Source organism: Castor canadensis, chromosome X (genome assembly GCF_047511655.1).
Source record: "Castor canadensis chromosome X, mCasCan1.hap1v2, whole genome shotgun sequence".
NCBI lineage: Eukaryota > Metazoa > Chordata > Mammalia > Rodentia > Castoridae > Castor > Castor canadensis.
In genome coordinates this window covers 81,786,670-81,801,941 of record NC_133405.1, presented here as the reverse complement: position 1 = coordinate 81,801,941, position 15,272 = coordinate 81,786,670, and the positions used below count along the sequence as shown (strand labels likewise).

General features: G+C 46.8%; 1 protein-coding gene and 1 pseudogene across 2 annotated transcripts; one reads left to right on the top strand and one right to left on the bottom strand.

The window, feature by feature from the left end:
- Nucleotides 1–1,063: 1,063 nt before the first annotated feature.
- Nucleotides 1,064–2,416, bottom strand: LOC141419465 (sentrin-specific protease 7-like; annotated as a pseudogene).
- A 353-nt stretch (nt 2,417–2,769) lies between these two features.
- Nucleotides 2,770–10,071, top strand: Gjb1 (gap junction protein beta 1). 2 transcript variants are annotated; one of them, XM_074062531.1, is made up of 2 exons: nt 2,770–2,912; nt 8,565–10,071. In XM_074062531.1, exon 2 carries the CDS (start codon nt 8,581–8,583, stop codon nt 9,430–9,432), a length of 852 nt encoding a protein of 283 aa, XP_073918632.1. In that variant the 5' UTR covers nt 2,770–2,912; nt 8,565–8,580; the 3' UTR covers nt 9,433–10,071. The 2 variants fall into 2 exon arrangements, with proteins under 2 accessions (XP_073918632.1, XP_073918633.1); XM_074062532.1 differs by lacking the exon at nt 2,770–2,912 and adding an exon at nt 8,059–8,211.
- The last annotated feature ends 5,201 nt before the right edge of the window (nt 10,072–15,272 follow it).

Here is a 15,272-nt window from a genome sequence, read left to right as displayed (position 1 = left end):
TTTATTGTGGCACTATTCACAATAGCCAAGTTATGGAAACAGCCAAGATGCCCCAGCACTGACGAATGGATTAAGAAAATGTGGTATCTATACACAATGGAATTTTATGCAGCCATGAAGAAGAACGAAATGTTATCATTCGCTGGTAAATGGATGGAATTGGAGAACATCATTCTGAGTGAGGTTAGCCTGGCTCAAAAAACCAAAAATCGTATGTTCTCCCTCATATGTGGACATTAGATCAAGGGCAAACACAACAAGGGGATTGGACTATGAGCACATGATAAAAGCGAGAGCACACAAGGGAGGGGTGAGGATAGGTAAGACACCTAAAAAACTAGCTAGCATTTGTTGCCCTTAACGCAGAGAAACTAAAGCAGATACCTTAAAGCAACTGAGGCCAATAGGAAAAGGGGAACAGGTACTAGAGAAAAGGTTAGATCAAAAAGAATTAACCTAGAAGGTAACACCCACGCACAGGAAATCAATGTGAGTCAATGCCCTGTATAGCTATCCTTATCTCAACCAGCAAAACCCCTTGTTCCTTCCTATTATTGCTTATACTCTCTCTACAACAAAATTAGAGATAAGGGCAAAATAGTTTCTGCTGGGTATTGAGGGGGTGGGGGGGAGAGGGAGGGGGCGGAGTGGGTGGTAAGGGAGGGGGCGGGGGCAGGGGGGAGAAATGAACCAAGCCTTGTATGCACATATGAATAATAAAAGAAAAATGAAAAAAAAAAAAAGAAAAATCTATTAAGTAATATGATTACTTATTCTTAGTTCAAGAATATTTTTTAAATGATGATAAAAAGTTATCAAAGTACTGGGTCCTTACCTTTTTCATGATTCACAGAAACTTATAAAAAAGACTGATTATCTTCCTATTGTTAACTTTGTAAAGCAATTAAATGGAAGCCTTAACATTTTAATTATGTTGGAAATCAGAAACATGTTTTACAATGTTAATTAATTTGAAATAAACTTACCATGTCTTTTTAAAAAAAAAATAGTCACCAAAATAATACTTTTTAAAAAATGTCTATAATTGAATAGTTGGCATTGACTATAATATACTTAGCTCTTTATAACACACAGCAATAGTCCAAACACCTTCCATCGCCTGCGGACAACATATCCAATTTGGGTATTTTTCAGATAAATTAAGGCTTTGGTGAAGAGGTTCTAATTTTTGACATGTCTCTATGCTGTCAACAGATGTCGAAGGCAAGGAGTCTGATTGCACCTTGTTGGCATCACATAAGTTAGCATCATTCCTAGGTAGGGTCTTTCTGAATTTTACTCCTAAATCCGTCCATAGGATATTCATCAACATAACTTTGAGATGCCTTTTTGGTGATGACTTAGAAGTGACAGGATCCCACGGACACCTTTTTTATTTTTATGGTCTAGAGAGATGACTTTATTTCTTAGGCTTCTTTTCCACCCCTGCAAAGGGAGATCCCAGCACTCTGAACTTCTGAATTTGGACAGTGGTGAATGAACATGAGCATCCTCTGGTTTTACTTTTAACATCTTTCTTATCTGAAACTCATGTAAATCAGCTGATGAGGACTTTTTCCGTTTTCCTTCTGTGACAATCTCGGATGAAAATCGCCGTCACCTGAGCCTCCTTTTGTCCATCTTGTCCTGCTTCTGGAGTCGCGCTTGCAGGCGTTGTCACCTCAAGACCCCTCAGGCTTGCGGGAGGGAGGGGAAGGGCGAGTCTTGGTCTTATATCCTCAGGAAGTTGGTTAATTCCTTTTTTGTCATTTGTTAGTTTCTTTGTTTGCAGTGCTCAGGATTGAACCCAAGGCTAGACAAGCCCTGTACCACTGAGCCATACCCCAGCCCAAAGAATTCCCTAAGAACAGTTGGGATTTTCTCCCCTCCTCTGCCCCCTGACCCCAGTGCACAGCCCTACACTGGATCCCAGTAGGTGTCCAAGAAAGACTTATCTAGTGATGTATCCATATACCCAGGCCCAGCCAAGGAAGGCCAAGGCTTTGGTTTTCTTCCTGAAAGTGAGCTCAAGCTGGAGTGAACTGCAGAAGGCAGGGGACTGCTTTCTGCTGACTTCATTTCTTTCTTCACTGCCATTGAATCTGCAAAGTTAGCAGGGTCCTCAGTAAATCCTTGGTGGTGGAGACCTTGAAACTAGACAGATTCCTCAGTTAATGGTTGACATTCTCTGTTTACCTATATGATTGCCAAGATTCACTGCTTGCATATGATACACTTTGCAGTTCAACTGCAGTGGCCCCAAGGATAGGAGACAATTTTTCAGGAGGCTTTAGGGTTCTGGGATGTGAATGGAAATATTTGGGTCTGTCCCCAGCTACTTGATACATAGACAATAAGTAGCCAGCCAAAGGGCACCCTGTACTGCCATATGGGTAGGAAGGAAGCACTGCCACCCCCCACCCTGATATCAGGTGTTATCACCCAGGGCTTTTGTCCTTCTCATTGCCATACAGTTTTAGAGGCTGGGAGCTGGAAGGAATGGCACCCAGTACAGGAGCCCTTCTGCCACTTGCCAACATGGTGGATCTACCTAAGGACAGGGGAAGGCCGAGGGATGTGGAGGAGTCCCCCAATAAGCCACACATGGGTATGTGGGTGACAATGACACCTCTCTTCCTCTGAAACAGGGCAGTAACTCCAGGCTATGGGATCTATAGCTTCAAACCCACTGGGAGCTCAGGGGATCAATCTTGTTTAATGGTTGTGTGTGGGAGGAGGTGGGGCTGGTTAATGTTTGGTTCCTCTTGGGCTGTGGGCCATTTCTAGCTCCGGTCCTGGGCTTATTGTCCCTCCCCTGGGCTGGGCTGACACTACTACGTAGTAGCATAAGGCAGACACACCTGCAGACATTCCCTGGGAAAGGGCAGCAGCAGCAAGTTGTGGCAGTGGAGGTGAGGAGTCTGGGCACTGAGGGAGGTGGGCTAAGGAGGGCTGGTATGGCATGGGGTGAGGAGGTACAAAACTGGGGGCTGGGGAGAGGTATGGGTCTTGTCTTCTCTTGCCCTCAGCATTCAACTTGGGGCCCTTCCATGCTTCCCTCAGGTAGGGTGAGGTCCCTCCTGCCAGGTGCCAGGCTTGCTTAGCTTCTCTATACAGCTTCCAGCTCTTGTCCTCTTTCTGGGCTCCAAGTTGCTTCTCCTCTTACTCTTTTTTTTTTCCTCAGTCAAGAATTCTCATCACCATAGGGTCAGATTCTCAGGAAGAAAGACTTGAGGAACTTCTTTGATGGAAGTATCCAAGTTTGCCTCTCAGAGACATTTTCTGCTATGCAGGGTTAGGGTTCAGTGGGACCATTGGGCAATGCCAGATGCTGTTTTCCTTCCCAGATTATAAGGCAAATCAGGCATGCACCCAACATGGGGCATAGGGTGGATGAATGCAATGCCCTCCGAGGGCTGACAAGAGCCAGTCGAGAGGGCCAAGGACATGGAAGCATGCATTTCTACTTTCTTGAGGGAGGCAGGCAGAGCTTGGGGTAACTGATGGCTTGGGGATTTAAAGGAGGGGTGCTCCCCAGCTGTTTCAAAGTTGTTCCAGCTGTTGGGAATGGCAAAGCAGAATGCATGATCACAGAAAATGAGATGGGAAGAGAGACTATAGAGCAGAGGAGCTTTAGTGGACAGGAGTATAGATGGGGATACAGCATAGCAATGAAGAAGGGACCCAGGCTTGGGTGAGGGGCCAGTATGATTGCCAGCCTGAGTTCCAGCACTTGTTTACCAGCTATGTGACAATAAGTAACTCCATTTTTTTGTGTATGGTACTGGGGTTTGAACTCAGGGCCTACACTTTGAGCCACTTCACTAGACCTTTTTTGTGATGGGTATTTTCAAGATAGGGTCTCATGAAGTATTTGCCCTGGGCTGGTTTTGAACTGGGATCTTCCTGATCTCTGCCTCCTGAGTAGCTAGGATTACAGGTGTGAGCCACTGACGCCCAGCACAGTTACTCCATTTCTTTGAGCTGCCAGTACCTTGTCTGTGGATTGAAGCCAGCCAACAGCTCATGGAGTTGGCTTCCTAGTACACAGTAGGTATTCCACAGATGGTGGCTGTCATAATAGGCCCAAGTAGAGAGCAATAGGAAGTCAGGTGGATGATGGAGGAATACATGGAGATGATCCAAACAGTGATAAGGGAGCTGATGTTAGCAGAAGTTTTGTGAAAAGACCACAGCAGGGAAAGGGAAAAAGAAAAATGGAATTAACTAAACTGGATGTGACCAAGCCTGGCCATAGCATATATGGCAGGGTGGAGAGGCTTAATTCAATGTCAGAGATACTGTAGAACCACAGGGTGGAGGCAGAGAAGATAAGCAAGGGAAGAGAAAGAGCTGGAAGAAATTGGCCTTAGCCACACCAAACTGATGAAGGCAGCCAAAAATTCAGAAGGAAATTGGAAAGAAAGTCCCTTCCTGACCATAGGTTGCTTTGAAGTGGGGGAGGGGGCAGGGAGTCTGAGGCTGAATGTAACTCATCCAGCCCAGCCAGGTCACTGTTCCCCAACCCCCCAAATGCAAGGATTTCCCTGTAGATGAAAGGAAGGACAGGGCAAAAAGAGAGACAGATGAAATGAATGTGCGTGTGTTTGTGTGTGCGTGTGTATGCACATTCCAGTGGCAAGGGAAGTACAGATTTTGAGTTGTGGGCCTGGTCTCAGAATGCAAACTCCTTAAAAGAGAAGCCACCAAAAGCACTAGTAATGTACAAAAGCTTTTTTTTTTTTTTGCTGTACTGGGCTTTGAACTCAGAGCCTACAACTTGAGCCACTTCACCAGTCCTTTTGTGAAGGGTTTTTTCGAGATAGGGTCTCACTACTTGACCAGGCTGGCTTCGAACCTCGAACCTCCAGATCTCTGCCTCTGAGTAGCTAGGATTATGGTTGTGAGCCACCGGCATCCAGCTTGTACAAAGGTTTTGAGGCCAAAGGAAAATAAATCTGGCCCAAGAAGTCCTGTCTAATTAAACATGGGGACAAAACACACACCTGACACAACATGGAGCCTATCAATACCTGGACTTTAACCCAAAGTCAGGAAAACAGTTTGGATTTCAAAATCAGGTCACTCCCTTAGATGTTTTGAAAATCCAACCCTTGAGGTACTGATGTTGACATAGGTATGAGTTTGCCTTCCAACGGGAAAGCAAAAATTGAAATCCCAGTGCCCACACAAGGGTTCTTAGGAACCCAAAGGAGCTACTTTCTATATCCCAGGGAAATGAAGAAAATAAGAGGCAGAGAACCTAGAAACTCAGGGGTGGCCAGGATGGCTGTGGAGCACCCTTGAGGGGCAGAGAGAAAAGAACAGCTAAGGTTTGCTTTGGGCTTTGAGGAAGCAGCCTGAGAAAGGTTAGGAAAAGAACAGACCAAATCAGAAGGCCATGGAAAACCCTGGAAGGAAAGAGAGAAAAAGAAGTATTGATAGATAGAAAAGGGGAGACTAGACAAAAACAGAATAAAAGACAGACTAGAACTGGAGGCATGGCTCAAGTGGTAGAGCACCTGCTTAGCAAGCATAGGGCCCTGAGTTCAAACCTCAGTACAACCAAAAAAGAAAGAAAGACTGTTTTGGTTTCTCTTTTTTTTTTTTTTTTTTTTTTTGTGGTACTAGAATTTGAATTCAGGGCCTCACATTTGCCAGGCAGGTGCTCTATTACCTGAGCTATGCTACCAATCCCAAGGCAGAGCAATTTTGAATCCCACTTTCAAAAAAGAAAAAAGAAAAAGCAGTAGAATCTATGAGAAGGAATATAAGCTCTAGAGTCTGCTTGACCTGGCTCACAACCCAGGTCTGACACTTGCTAACTGCATGACCCATAGGCAAGTCCTTTCACCTTACTTTGCCTCAGATTCCTCTTCTGTGGCATAAGGATGAAAGCAACACTTTACCTCATGGGGTTGTTCTGAGAATCACGAGACAGTGTATACATGAGGGCCTGGCACAGAGGAGATGTTCAGTAAATGCTTATTCTTAACAGTTCTCTCCCCACCTGCAGGAAGAATCTAATACATCCCTACATCCCGATAGCCCATCTATTTCTTTTTCCTTTTCTTTTTTTTTTTTTTTTGGCAGCCGTGGGATTTGAACTCAGGGCCTTATGCTTGCTAGGCAGGTGCTCTCACCATTTGAGCCACTCTGCCAAACATTTTTTGTGATAGGTTTTTTTTGAGATAGGGTCTCTCAAACTATTTGCCCGGGCTGGCTTCAAATCGTGATCCTCCTGATCTCGGCCTCCTGAGTAGGTATGATTATAGGCATGAGTCACCAGCACCTAGCTGGTAATCCTAGCTACTCAGGAGGCCGAGATCAGGAGGATCACAGTTCGAAGCCAGCCCTGGCAAATAGTTTGCGATACCCTATGTTGAAAAACCCATCACAAAAAAGGGCTGGTGGAGTGGCTCAAGGTGTAGGCCCTGAGTTCAAACCCCAATACAGAAAAAAAAAAGTTTATTTTATTTACTTTTAGTGGTACTGAGGTTTGAATTGAGGGCCTTGAGTTTTTCTAGGCAGGAGCTCTACCACTTGAGTCATGCCCCTTTTTATCTTACTCTCCAACTTTTCTAGTTGCTGTTACCCTGCTCCTTTCCTTCACAACAGAAAGGGCCACCCAGAAGTGAATACATTGCTTCCTCTGGCAGCCACGGTCCCTGCTGTGGAGATGTCCTAGGGGGCAGGAAATGTGTCTGCATTTTGCTGCATTTCTTCAGGTCCAAGTTTGGGGTGCACTCCTCACATCTAGTTCCCTGCCTCTAGGTCAATTCTCCTGGCAATTCAATGGCAGAAGTGGTGGGATGTGGGGAGAATTTCCTCCCTAGAACCACTGGCAAGTTCATGAAAGCAGTAGGTTACAATATGCACTTGATATTGGGGGCAGAGCAGCCAAGGGGCTGTCTGTTCTACGACAGGCAGATACTATAGGTCAACAATGCAGCATCGGGTTTGGAAGATCATTTATTAGCCCCTCAAAGCAGCATTACTTTTCTTCCTGAGAAATTCTTAACCCCCTTATCACCAACTAAGAAACTGGAACTGGGCTAAGACCTTTTACAGATTGCATCACTGAACCTCGCCATAGGGTATTAGCCCCATTTATGAATGAGTGAGCAGGCTCAGCGAACTGCAGTGCTAGCCCAAGGTTGTATCAGGTAAAGAATCAGGATTCAAATCGAAGCTATGTGACTTGCTCAGTCCATCTCCTAATTTGCTGTTTGCTTGGTGACCTTCTGCTTTCTCCTCCTGGCTTGTCCTTAATGTGCCCACCTGCCATCCCCTGAAGAGGTTCCCTTTCTTGCAACTCAAGGAGGGCTAGTCAAGATTTGCTCTATGACACTGGAGTTGGAATGTGCTTACAGTTGGACAGGTTCTACACTTTTTGTGCCTTTACAGGTGACATTCATCTTTACTTTCTTTTCTTTCCTGTTTTCCTATATTAGCTTGCCTTTTTCTTTTGCTCACACCATCTGCAAAAGTACAAGGAGTGTGCTGCAGTGAGAGCCCAGACCTCTAATTCAGACGCTTGCGTTTTATCCTACCCTCCCACTTTGTAGCTGTGGGACTTTGCCCGAGTACCTTATTTGTGCTTCACCTTCCTCATCAGGAAAATGGGGTAACAGACTTACTAAATGGGTCAAAAGAAACAATGTATGAGAAAATGATTAGCGCAGTTCTAGGCTTGATAAACAGTTCGGTTTCCTCCTCTCTAGCTCTCCCACAGCCTAGAGAGGGCCTAAGCCTAGGAAAAAATCCTGCTGATCCTAAGTTTCTGATAGGGCCTTGGAGAAGGCTCCAACCTAGAGCCTCCTGATCCCCTGAGGTCCACCTGTCTATGTTCTATCTCCCTCCCCCACCCCATGGCCATTCTTCTGGTGGGGCCATGGGGCGGGTGCGGCGATGGACCGGGCGGGCACAGAACAGGTGGGTGCAGGCTGGGTGTCCGGCATTGGGACACAAGTGCTCTGTGTGTAGGGTGGGCGGAAGTCAGGGCGTTTGATCTGAATTCTAAAGGGCGTTGTTCAGAGTCCCACAAAGGTCCCATTGTACAGACACTGGGTATAAAGCAGCATATGACTCCCCAGCACCGGGCGGTGATGAATTGGGACGCAGGCGCGGACCCAGGGACCACTCCCCCTACACAGACATGAGACCATAGGGGACCTGTCTGGGTGGCCTCAAGGTTAGGCGCTCCCCAAGGTAATGACTTTGTTGGATTTGCCTAGGTCAGGGAGTTATGGCGCTGGCGGAGGGAAGTCAGAAGGGATGGCTGATAGCAGAACAAGATGGGCCTGATGAAGAAGGGGACTGGAGCGGAAAGAATGCTGGATGAATGTGAAGAAGGGGGATGGGTTCAGGAAGGTCAAGTCAAGTGAATGAGGGGGAGGAAAGGCTGGCAAGGGAGAGGGGGTGATGCAGAAAGCTGTGACTATCCTTTCATTCCTGACACTGGCTCTTGCATGTGTGTGTAGGGGGGGGAATTGGGCAGCATTATGGTGCTCACCTTCCTGCTCCAGCCTTCTGACACCCTGCATCCCATCCCTGTTTTGCAGGTGTGAATGAGGCAGGATGAACTGGACAGGTTTGTACACCTTGCTCAGTGGCGTGAATCGGCATTCTACTGCCATTGGTCGAGTATGGCTGTCGGTCATCTTCATCTTCAGAATCATGGTGCTGGTGGTGGCTGCAGAGAGTGTGTGGGGTGATGAGAAGTCTTCCTTCATCTGCAATACCCTCCAACCTGGTTGCAACAGCGTCTGCTACGACCACTTTTTCCCCATTTCCCATGTGCGTCTATGGTCCCTACAGCTCATCTTAGTGTCCACCCCAGCGCTCCTTGTGGCCATGCACGTGGCTCACCAACAGCACATAGAAAAGAAAATGCTGCGTCTTGAGGGCCATGGGGACCCCCTACACCTGGAAGAGGTGAAGAGGCACAAAGTGCACATCTCAGGGACACTATGGTGGACCTATGTCATCAGCGTGGTATTCCGACTACTGTTCGAGGCTGTCTTCATGTATGTCTTTTATCTGCTCTACCCTGGGTACGCCATGGTGCGGCTGGTTAAATGTGAGGCTTACCCCTGCCCCAACACAGTGGACTGCTTCGTGTCCCGCCCCACCGAGAAAACTGTCTTCACCGTCTTTATGCTCGCGGCCTCTGGCATCTGCATTATCCTCAACCTGGCCGAGCTGGTATACCTCATTGTTCGGGCCTGTGCCCGCAGGGCCCAGCGCCGCTCCAATCCGCCCTCCCGCAAGGGCTCGGGCTTTGCCCACCGCCTGTCACCTGAGTACAAGCAGAATGAGATCAACAAGCTGCTAAGCGAACAGGATGGCTCCCTGAAAGACATACTGCGCCGAAGCCCTGGCACCGGGGCTGGGCTGGCAGAGAAGAGCGACCGCTGCTCAGCCTGCTGATGCCACAGGCCAGGCAACCTCCCATCCTGCCCCTCACCCTGCCCTGGGCCTGCCCCTCCTTTTCCCCTGCTGGTGAGCAGGCCTCTGCCTGCTAGGGATTACTCCATCAAAACCTTCCTTCCCTCCCTACCTCCCTTCCTCCCATAGCCTACTGTCAGAGGAGCTGGAGGAGTGAGGAGCTGGAGGCCACCTCTGCACCAGTGCTCAAGGTTACTGGGGGTGTGGGCAGCTCTTGTTGCCTCTTGTACCCCTTCCTCTTTCCTCTCCCTGGGACCACTGGGGACAAGAGATGGGATGCTCTGACAGTGTCTCCAATTATGAAACTAATCTTAACCCTGGCTGTCAGATCCCCTATTTCTGGAGTCATGCCAGTGGGGAGGGATATGGGCAAGCAGAGTGGAGGAGGAGTGCTGGGGATATGTGGGTGGAGAAGGGAGGGTAGCAAGCACCAGAAAAGGAGGAACAGTGCTTGCTGCCTGCCCCAAGGAAAAGGAGGGAATGTCTGGGGGAGAAGGAGTTAAGGAGGGAGAAGCAGGCAGATAAATGGGAGTGGGAGTTGGTCAGGGCTGCCCCTGTCTGAAGTCCCCAAGGTCTCTCTCTGCCTGAAATGTTACACATTAAACAGGATTTTACAGTAAATGATGAGGTGGCTTGTGTGTTTGTCGAAGTTCTTTCTCCTGCAACCTCTGACCTCTCCCTGGCTAAGCTGGCCTTGGTTGGCTTTTGCTGATTCAGAAAGGAAAAGGGCAAAAGAGTGACTTGAAGCTGCAAACGGGGAACCACCACACCCTGTTTTTGTTTCTCCTTTTTTTTTCTGGCAGCACTGAGATTTGAACTCAGGACCCACACACTTGCTAGGCAGGCTCTCTTACAACTTGATCCACTCCACCAGCCCTGTTTTGTGTTGGGTATTTTAGAGATAGTGTCTCTTGAACTATTTGCCAGAGGCCAGCTTCACAATCCTCCTGATCTCTGCCGCCTGAGTAGCTAGGATTACAGGCATGAGCTTTTTTTTTTTAATTTTTAATAGCTGTATTGGGATCTAACTCACATACCTCCTTCCTGTGACTTAAAAAAATTAAAACACACCAGTACCGGTGACTCACATCTGTAATCTAGCTAATTGGGAGACTAAGATCGGGAGGATGGAATTTCCAGGCCAGCTTGGACACATAATCCATGAGACCCTACCTCCAAAAAATAACAAGCCAGGCGCCAGTGGCTCACAACTGTAATCAAAGGCAGTCCTATCAAATAGTTCGTGAGACTCCAGCTCGACAAAACCCAACACAAAAAAGGGGCTGGCAGAGTGACTCAAATGGTAGAGCATCTGCCTAGCAAGCTTGAAGCCCTGAGTTCAAATTCCAGTGTCGGAAAAAAAAAAACGCAAAATAGACTGGAGGTGTGGCTCAAGTGGTAGAGTGCCTGTTTTGTAAGCGTGAAGCCCAGAGTTCAAACTCCAGTCCCATCAGAAAAAACAAAAACTGAAAAGACAACCCACTCTGGAAAGACAGGAAATGATACAGAAATTTCTCAATCTCAGAGAGAGAGAGTGACACACATTCCCTGTCTATCCCAGTGAGTCCTCTTTCCTGCCCCCTCCGGAGAGAGCTGTCCCCTTACTCCCTGGCCACTCAGCCCTCCTTGAAAACTGATGCTCCACAATCCACTAGTGATGTTACACAATGCCTCTGACCCCTCTCCTCTGGACATAGCCCCTAATTCCATCCTCCCAGTTTCCTTCCCTTGATTGATTTCTCAATCCATGCCCTCCATCCCAGAGATGCTTCTATCACAGGTCAAACAGGTGGCAGCAGCAGTTTGCTTTCCCCTCACCTCCCCCTGTCAGCTGTGGTAAGAAAAGCCTCAGGCTGGGACTTGACAAGGCTGGGTTCAAGTCCCAGTTGTGTCACTTATTATCAAAGGGTTCCCTTCCTCAAGCCTGTTTCCTTGTGAACACACTGGGGCTGGCCTAACACATCTCTAAGCCAACACCATGTGTTTCTGGGATTCCTAAAAGACTACTTCCCCAGCCTTCCAGGACTTTCCCCATCTCAAAGTCACTGTCCTCTCAAATGGTCCCTCCGAGTCAAAGATCTCCAGAGCAAGTTTCCCTCGGAAGCTTCCCTCCTAACAGGACAAAGTATTTGCCACTCCCTCTCAAAGTATGTGGACTCCTTGTGGGAAGCATATCAGAAAGGAAGAGAAAATTAGGTGTAATCTCATCAGAATTATTCTTCCTCTGGAAATAGCTTTTTTCTCTTTAGGCAGAAAGCATGAAAGATTTACTTGTTGGAGATTTTCCTTTAGAAAAGAAAGGACAGAGTAGGTATTCTTTTCTATTACACTTGGCACCCCCTGAGAGAGATTCTCTTAAAAGAAAAACATGTCTTTCCAGTAAGAAATTTCTTTTCTCCTTAGCAACTGACATCACACCCTGTCAGAGCAGAGGTTCCCACCCTACCATAGTGGTAGAGATTCCTTTTCTTATGGAAACCCACTCCCTTCATCCATAACACAACATCCCCTCTCAGTCCAAAAGGCCATCAAGAGAAAGTTTTCTTTTTAAAATTCTATGGGGTGGGGGGGAGGTGGCCCAAGTAATGTATACACATGTAAGTAAATGGAAAAACAATAAAACTATAAAAACAAAACAAAATAAAATAAAACTCCATCCTGGCCCATGAGGGAACCTCATGCCCTACCGAAAGTGAGAAATACTACTACATCACTTCGGCCATCTAGATTGTCTTCAAAACATTCTACCAATCCTCCTTGGAAAGAAATTCCAATTCCAGATGAGGCTCTCCTCTCCAGGGGGCAGTGGTAGGACAATAAAGCAGGAGGGAGGACATAAGAACCCCTGGAAGCTGGCTAAAGAAACCTTGAGGAGAGCATCTCAGAGAGGAAGGGGGAAGGGTCAGGTTGACCACAGGACTGACTTTTATTTGATGCTGTCACAGAGTGTAGGGGAGAGACATTGAGGCAAGTGTGGCTTAGTACTTGACACATAGTAGTTAATGTGCTGAGCAACTGGGATAATGAAGAGGGCATTGGAATTAAGGAACCTGGTTCTCCATCAATCGGCCCTATCTGTTTAGATACATTACTTACCCTCTCAGGGTCTCAGTTTCCTCATCTCATAATAACATTACTTACCCTCTCAGGGTCTCAGTTTCCTCATCTCATAATAACTGCTCTCTCTTTCACAGAGCTTTTTCGAGAATCAAGCAAGATATGTTCAAAAGCTGGGTAAAAATTATAAAGGTGAGATAGTCTCATAGGAAATGAGACCATGGCCTTAAGGTATACTAGAACTCTCCATGAGCCAGAAAGGAGTGAGGCTGGTTCTGCTAATGCAAACAAGTTGGCATTATTAGGCCAGACAAGGTGGTTCATGCCTGTAATCCCGGCCTACATAGTGAGTTCAAGGCCAACCTGGGTAACATAGTGAGACCCTGTCTAAAATAAAAGAAAAACAAAACAAAACAAAAAAACTTGGCAACAGTGGGGTGCCAGCTCATGCCTGTAATCCTAGCTACTTGGGATGCTGAGATTGGGAGGATCAAAGTTTCAAGGCCAATCTGGGCAAATAGTCCCTGAGATACCATCTCCAAAATAACCAGAGCAAAATGGACTGGAGGTATGGCTCAAGTGATAAAGCGCCTGCTTTGTAAGCGTGAAGCCCTGAGTTCGAACCTAAGACTCATCAAAAAAAAAAAAAAAAAACTTGTCAACGATAGGGTTGGGGTTGGTTCCCCCAGGGAGAAGAAACAGTCTCAAAGTCAAAAAGATGTTGCAAACTTGAGCAGGATCCATTGAAGGGTCAACATTCAAGGGATCTGATCTGCAGGCAGAAAAAGCCTAGCGACAAACAGGAGGTTCTTGCACACTGTCTCTCACTGTACTGGTGCTTTAGGCAAGGGGGACATTTATGGTCTTTTAGAAGTGTCTGTGTACAGAGATGCCAGGAGCTGGGAGGAAAAGTTTAGAGTCAGATCCTGGATGAAGCTAGCTGAAACCAGGAGAGTAGTCAAGGCCCTAGCCAACCAAGTTGAGATTTCAGAGCAAGCTGCAGTATCCATAGAGAATTGGCATGGCAACCACAAACTGGTTCAGAGAATCAGATAGCACACAGTGGGGGCTAGAGGGGAACACTTAGTCCTTTACTGATTCCACAATATGTAAATGCCAGACCTGACCTGTGATAAGGGACAATACAATTCCCCCAAACTGGGGTCCCTTTGATTCCTGGACTAGGCCAAGCTGAACCTACTGGGTCAAATGGAGAAAGGATCGGGACATTCCAGTGAGGGAAAATAATTCCTGTCATCTCAGCACTCAGGAGGCTGAGGCAGGAGAATCTTGACTTCGAGGCCTGTCTATAAAACAGCAATAACAACAGTGGCAAAACAAACAAACAAAATAACTACTACAGAGTAGTAGTTAGGAAGCAGTTAGGAAGCAGTACAGGGTATGCGGGTAGGGTAGGGGTGGGGAGCTCTCAGTACATGGAAAGATCCCTACATATTAACCTGCAGGAAAATGAAATGTACATTTAAGGCCTCTAAGGTTAGGTGAGAAATGGTGAAAGTTAAGGAAAGGGCAGCCCCATGCTCAGACAGGCAGGGAAGGGTAGTCTGAGGAGAAAGGTTCTCCAGGGATCAACGCCCAGAGCAGGTTCTAGAAGTTGCCCATCCCCTGAAAGTGAGGCAAATTGGACTATAGGGAAGATGAGAGACATTTATTTAGAGCCCCTACACTTCAAATGCCTAAGTCAAGATAAGCTTTTGAAACTCACCCTTTCTTTCTTTCCCTTAATCTTTCAGCAGTCCCCCCTTTGCCCCTTTTTCTTCCCCTCCACCTAGAATTCAGGGCCCTGACCATGCTAAGCAAGGGCTCTACCACTGAGTTACACCGCCAGCCTTCCTTTCAGCCCCTTTCAGACTCCTACCAGCTTCCTTTCAAGGGACAAAGCCTTTCATTCCTCAATTACATATAAATGTCTTTTTTTTTTGCAGTACTGGGGCTTGAACTCAGGGCCTACACCTGAGCCACTCTACCAGCCCCCACCCCACACCTTTTTTGTGTGTGTGAAGGGTTTTTTCAAAATAGGGTCTCTCTGCTTAATCTATCCCTTTGGAGTAGCTAGGATTACAGGCGCCCAGCCATATAAATGTCTTGAAATGCAGATACCTGTGGGAATTAACTCCAGCCAAAACTCATTCATACTAAAATACAATCAACTGACCTGACAAATGACTATCTGGTAATTCTCCTCAATCTTTCTCAGATCATTCTCCTCCTTTGCTTTTCCCATTGTTGACATAATCTCCTTCCTAGCGGATAACACATACCACAAAAAACATCTATGAAAGTGTTTGTTCCATGCCAGGCACTGTGCTAAACATATACTTTAATCCTCACCATTCATTGAGGTTAAGGACAAGGACCATATTGTGCCCATTTTACAGATGAGGAAACCGAAGCCTACATAGTTTAAGTAACTTATCTAGACCACACAGCTCAAAAAGATGGGGCTGAGTGGTGGAACAGGAACTATATCTATATACTGGGGGGTGGGGGGAGAGGGAGGGGGCGGGGGGAGAAATGGCCCAAACAATGTATGCACATATGAATGAATAAACTTGAAAAAAAAAAGTAACTAAATACTATGCCAGGTGCCAGAGGCAAAGCACTAACCATTTCTGTGCCATACTTCTTCCCTATAACTGGCCTCCCAGGCTTCTTTAGCACCCAATCCTCCCACATCTCACCCAGACATGCTAGAGTCACCTTAAAACATTAAGTGAACACTGCCAATCCTTTGTGAAAGTCTT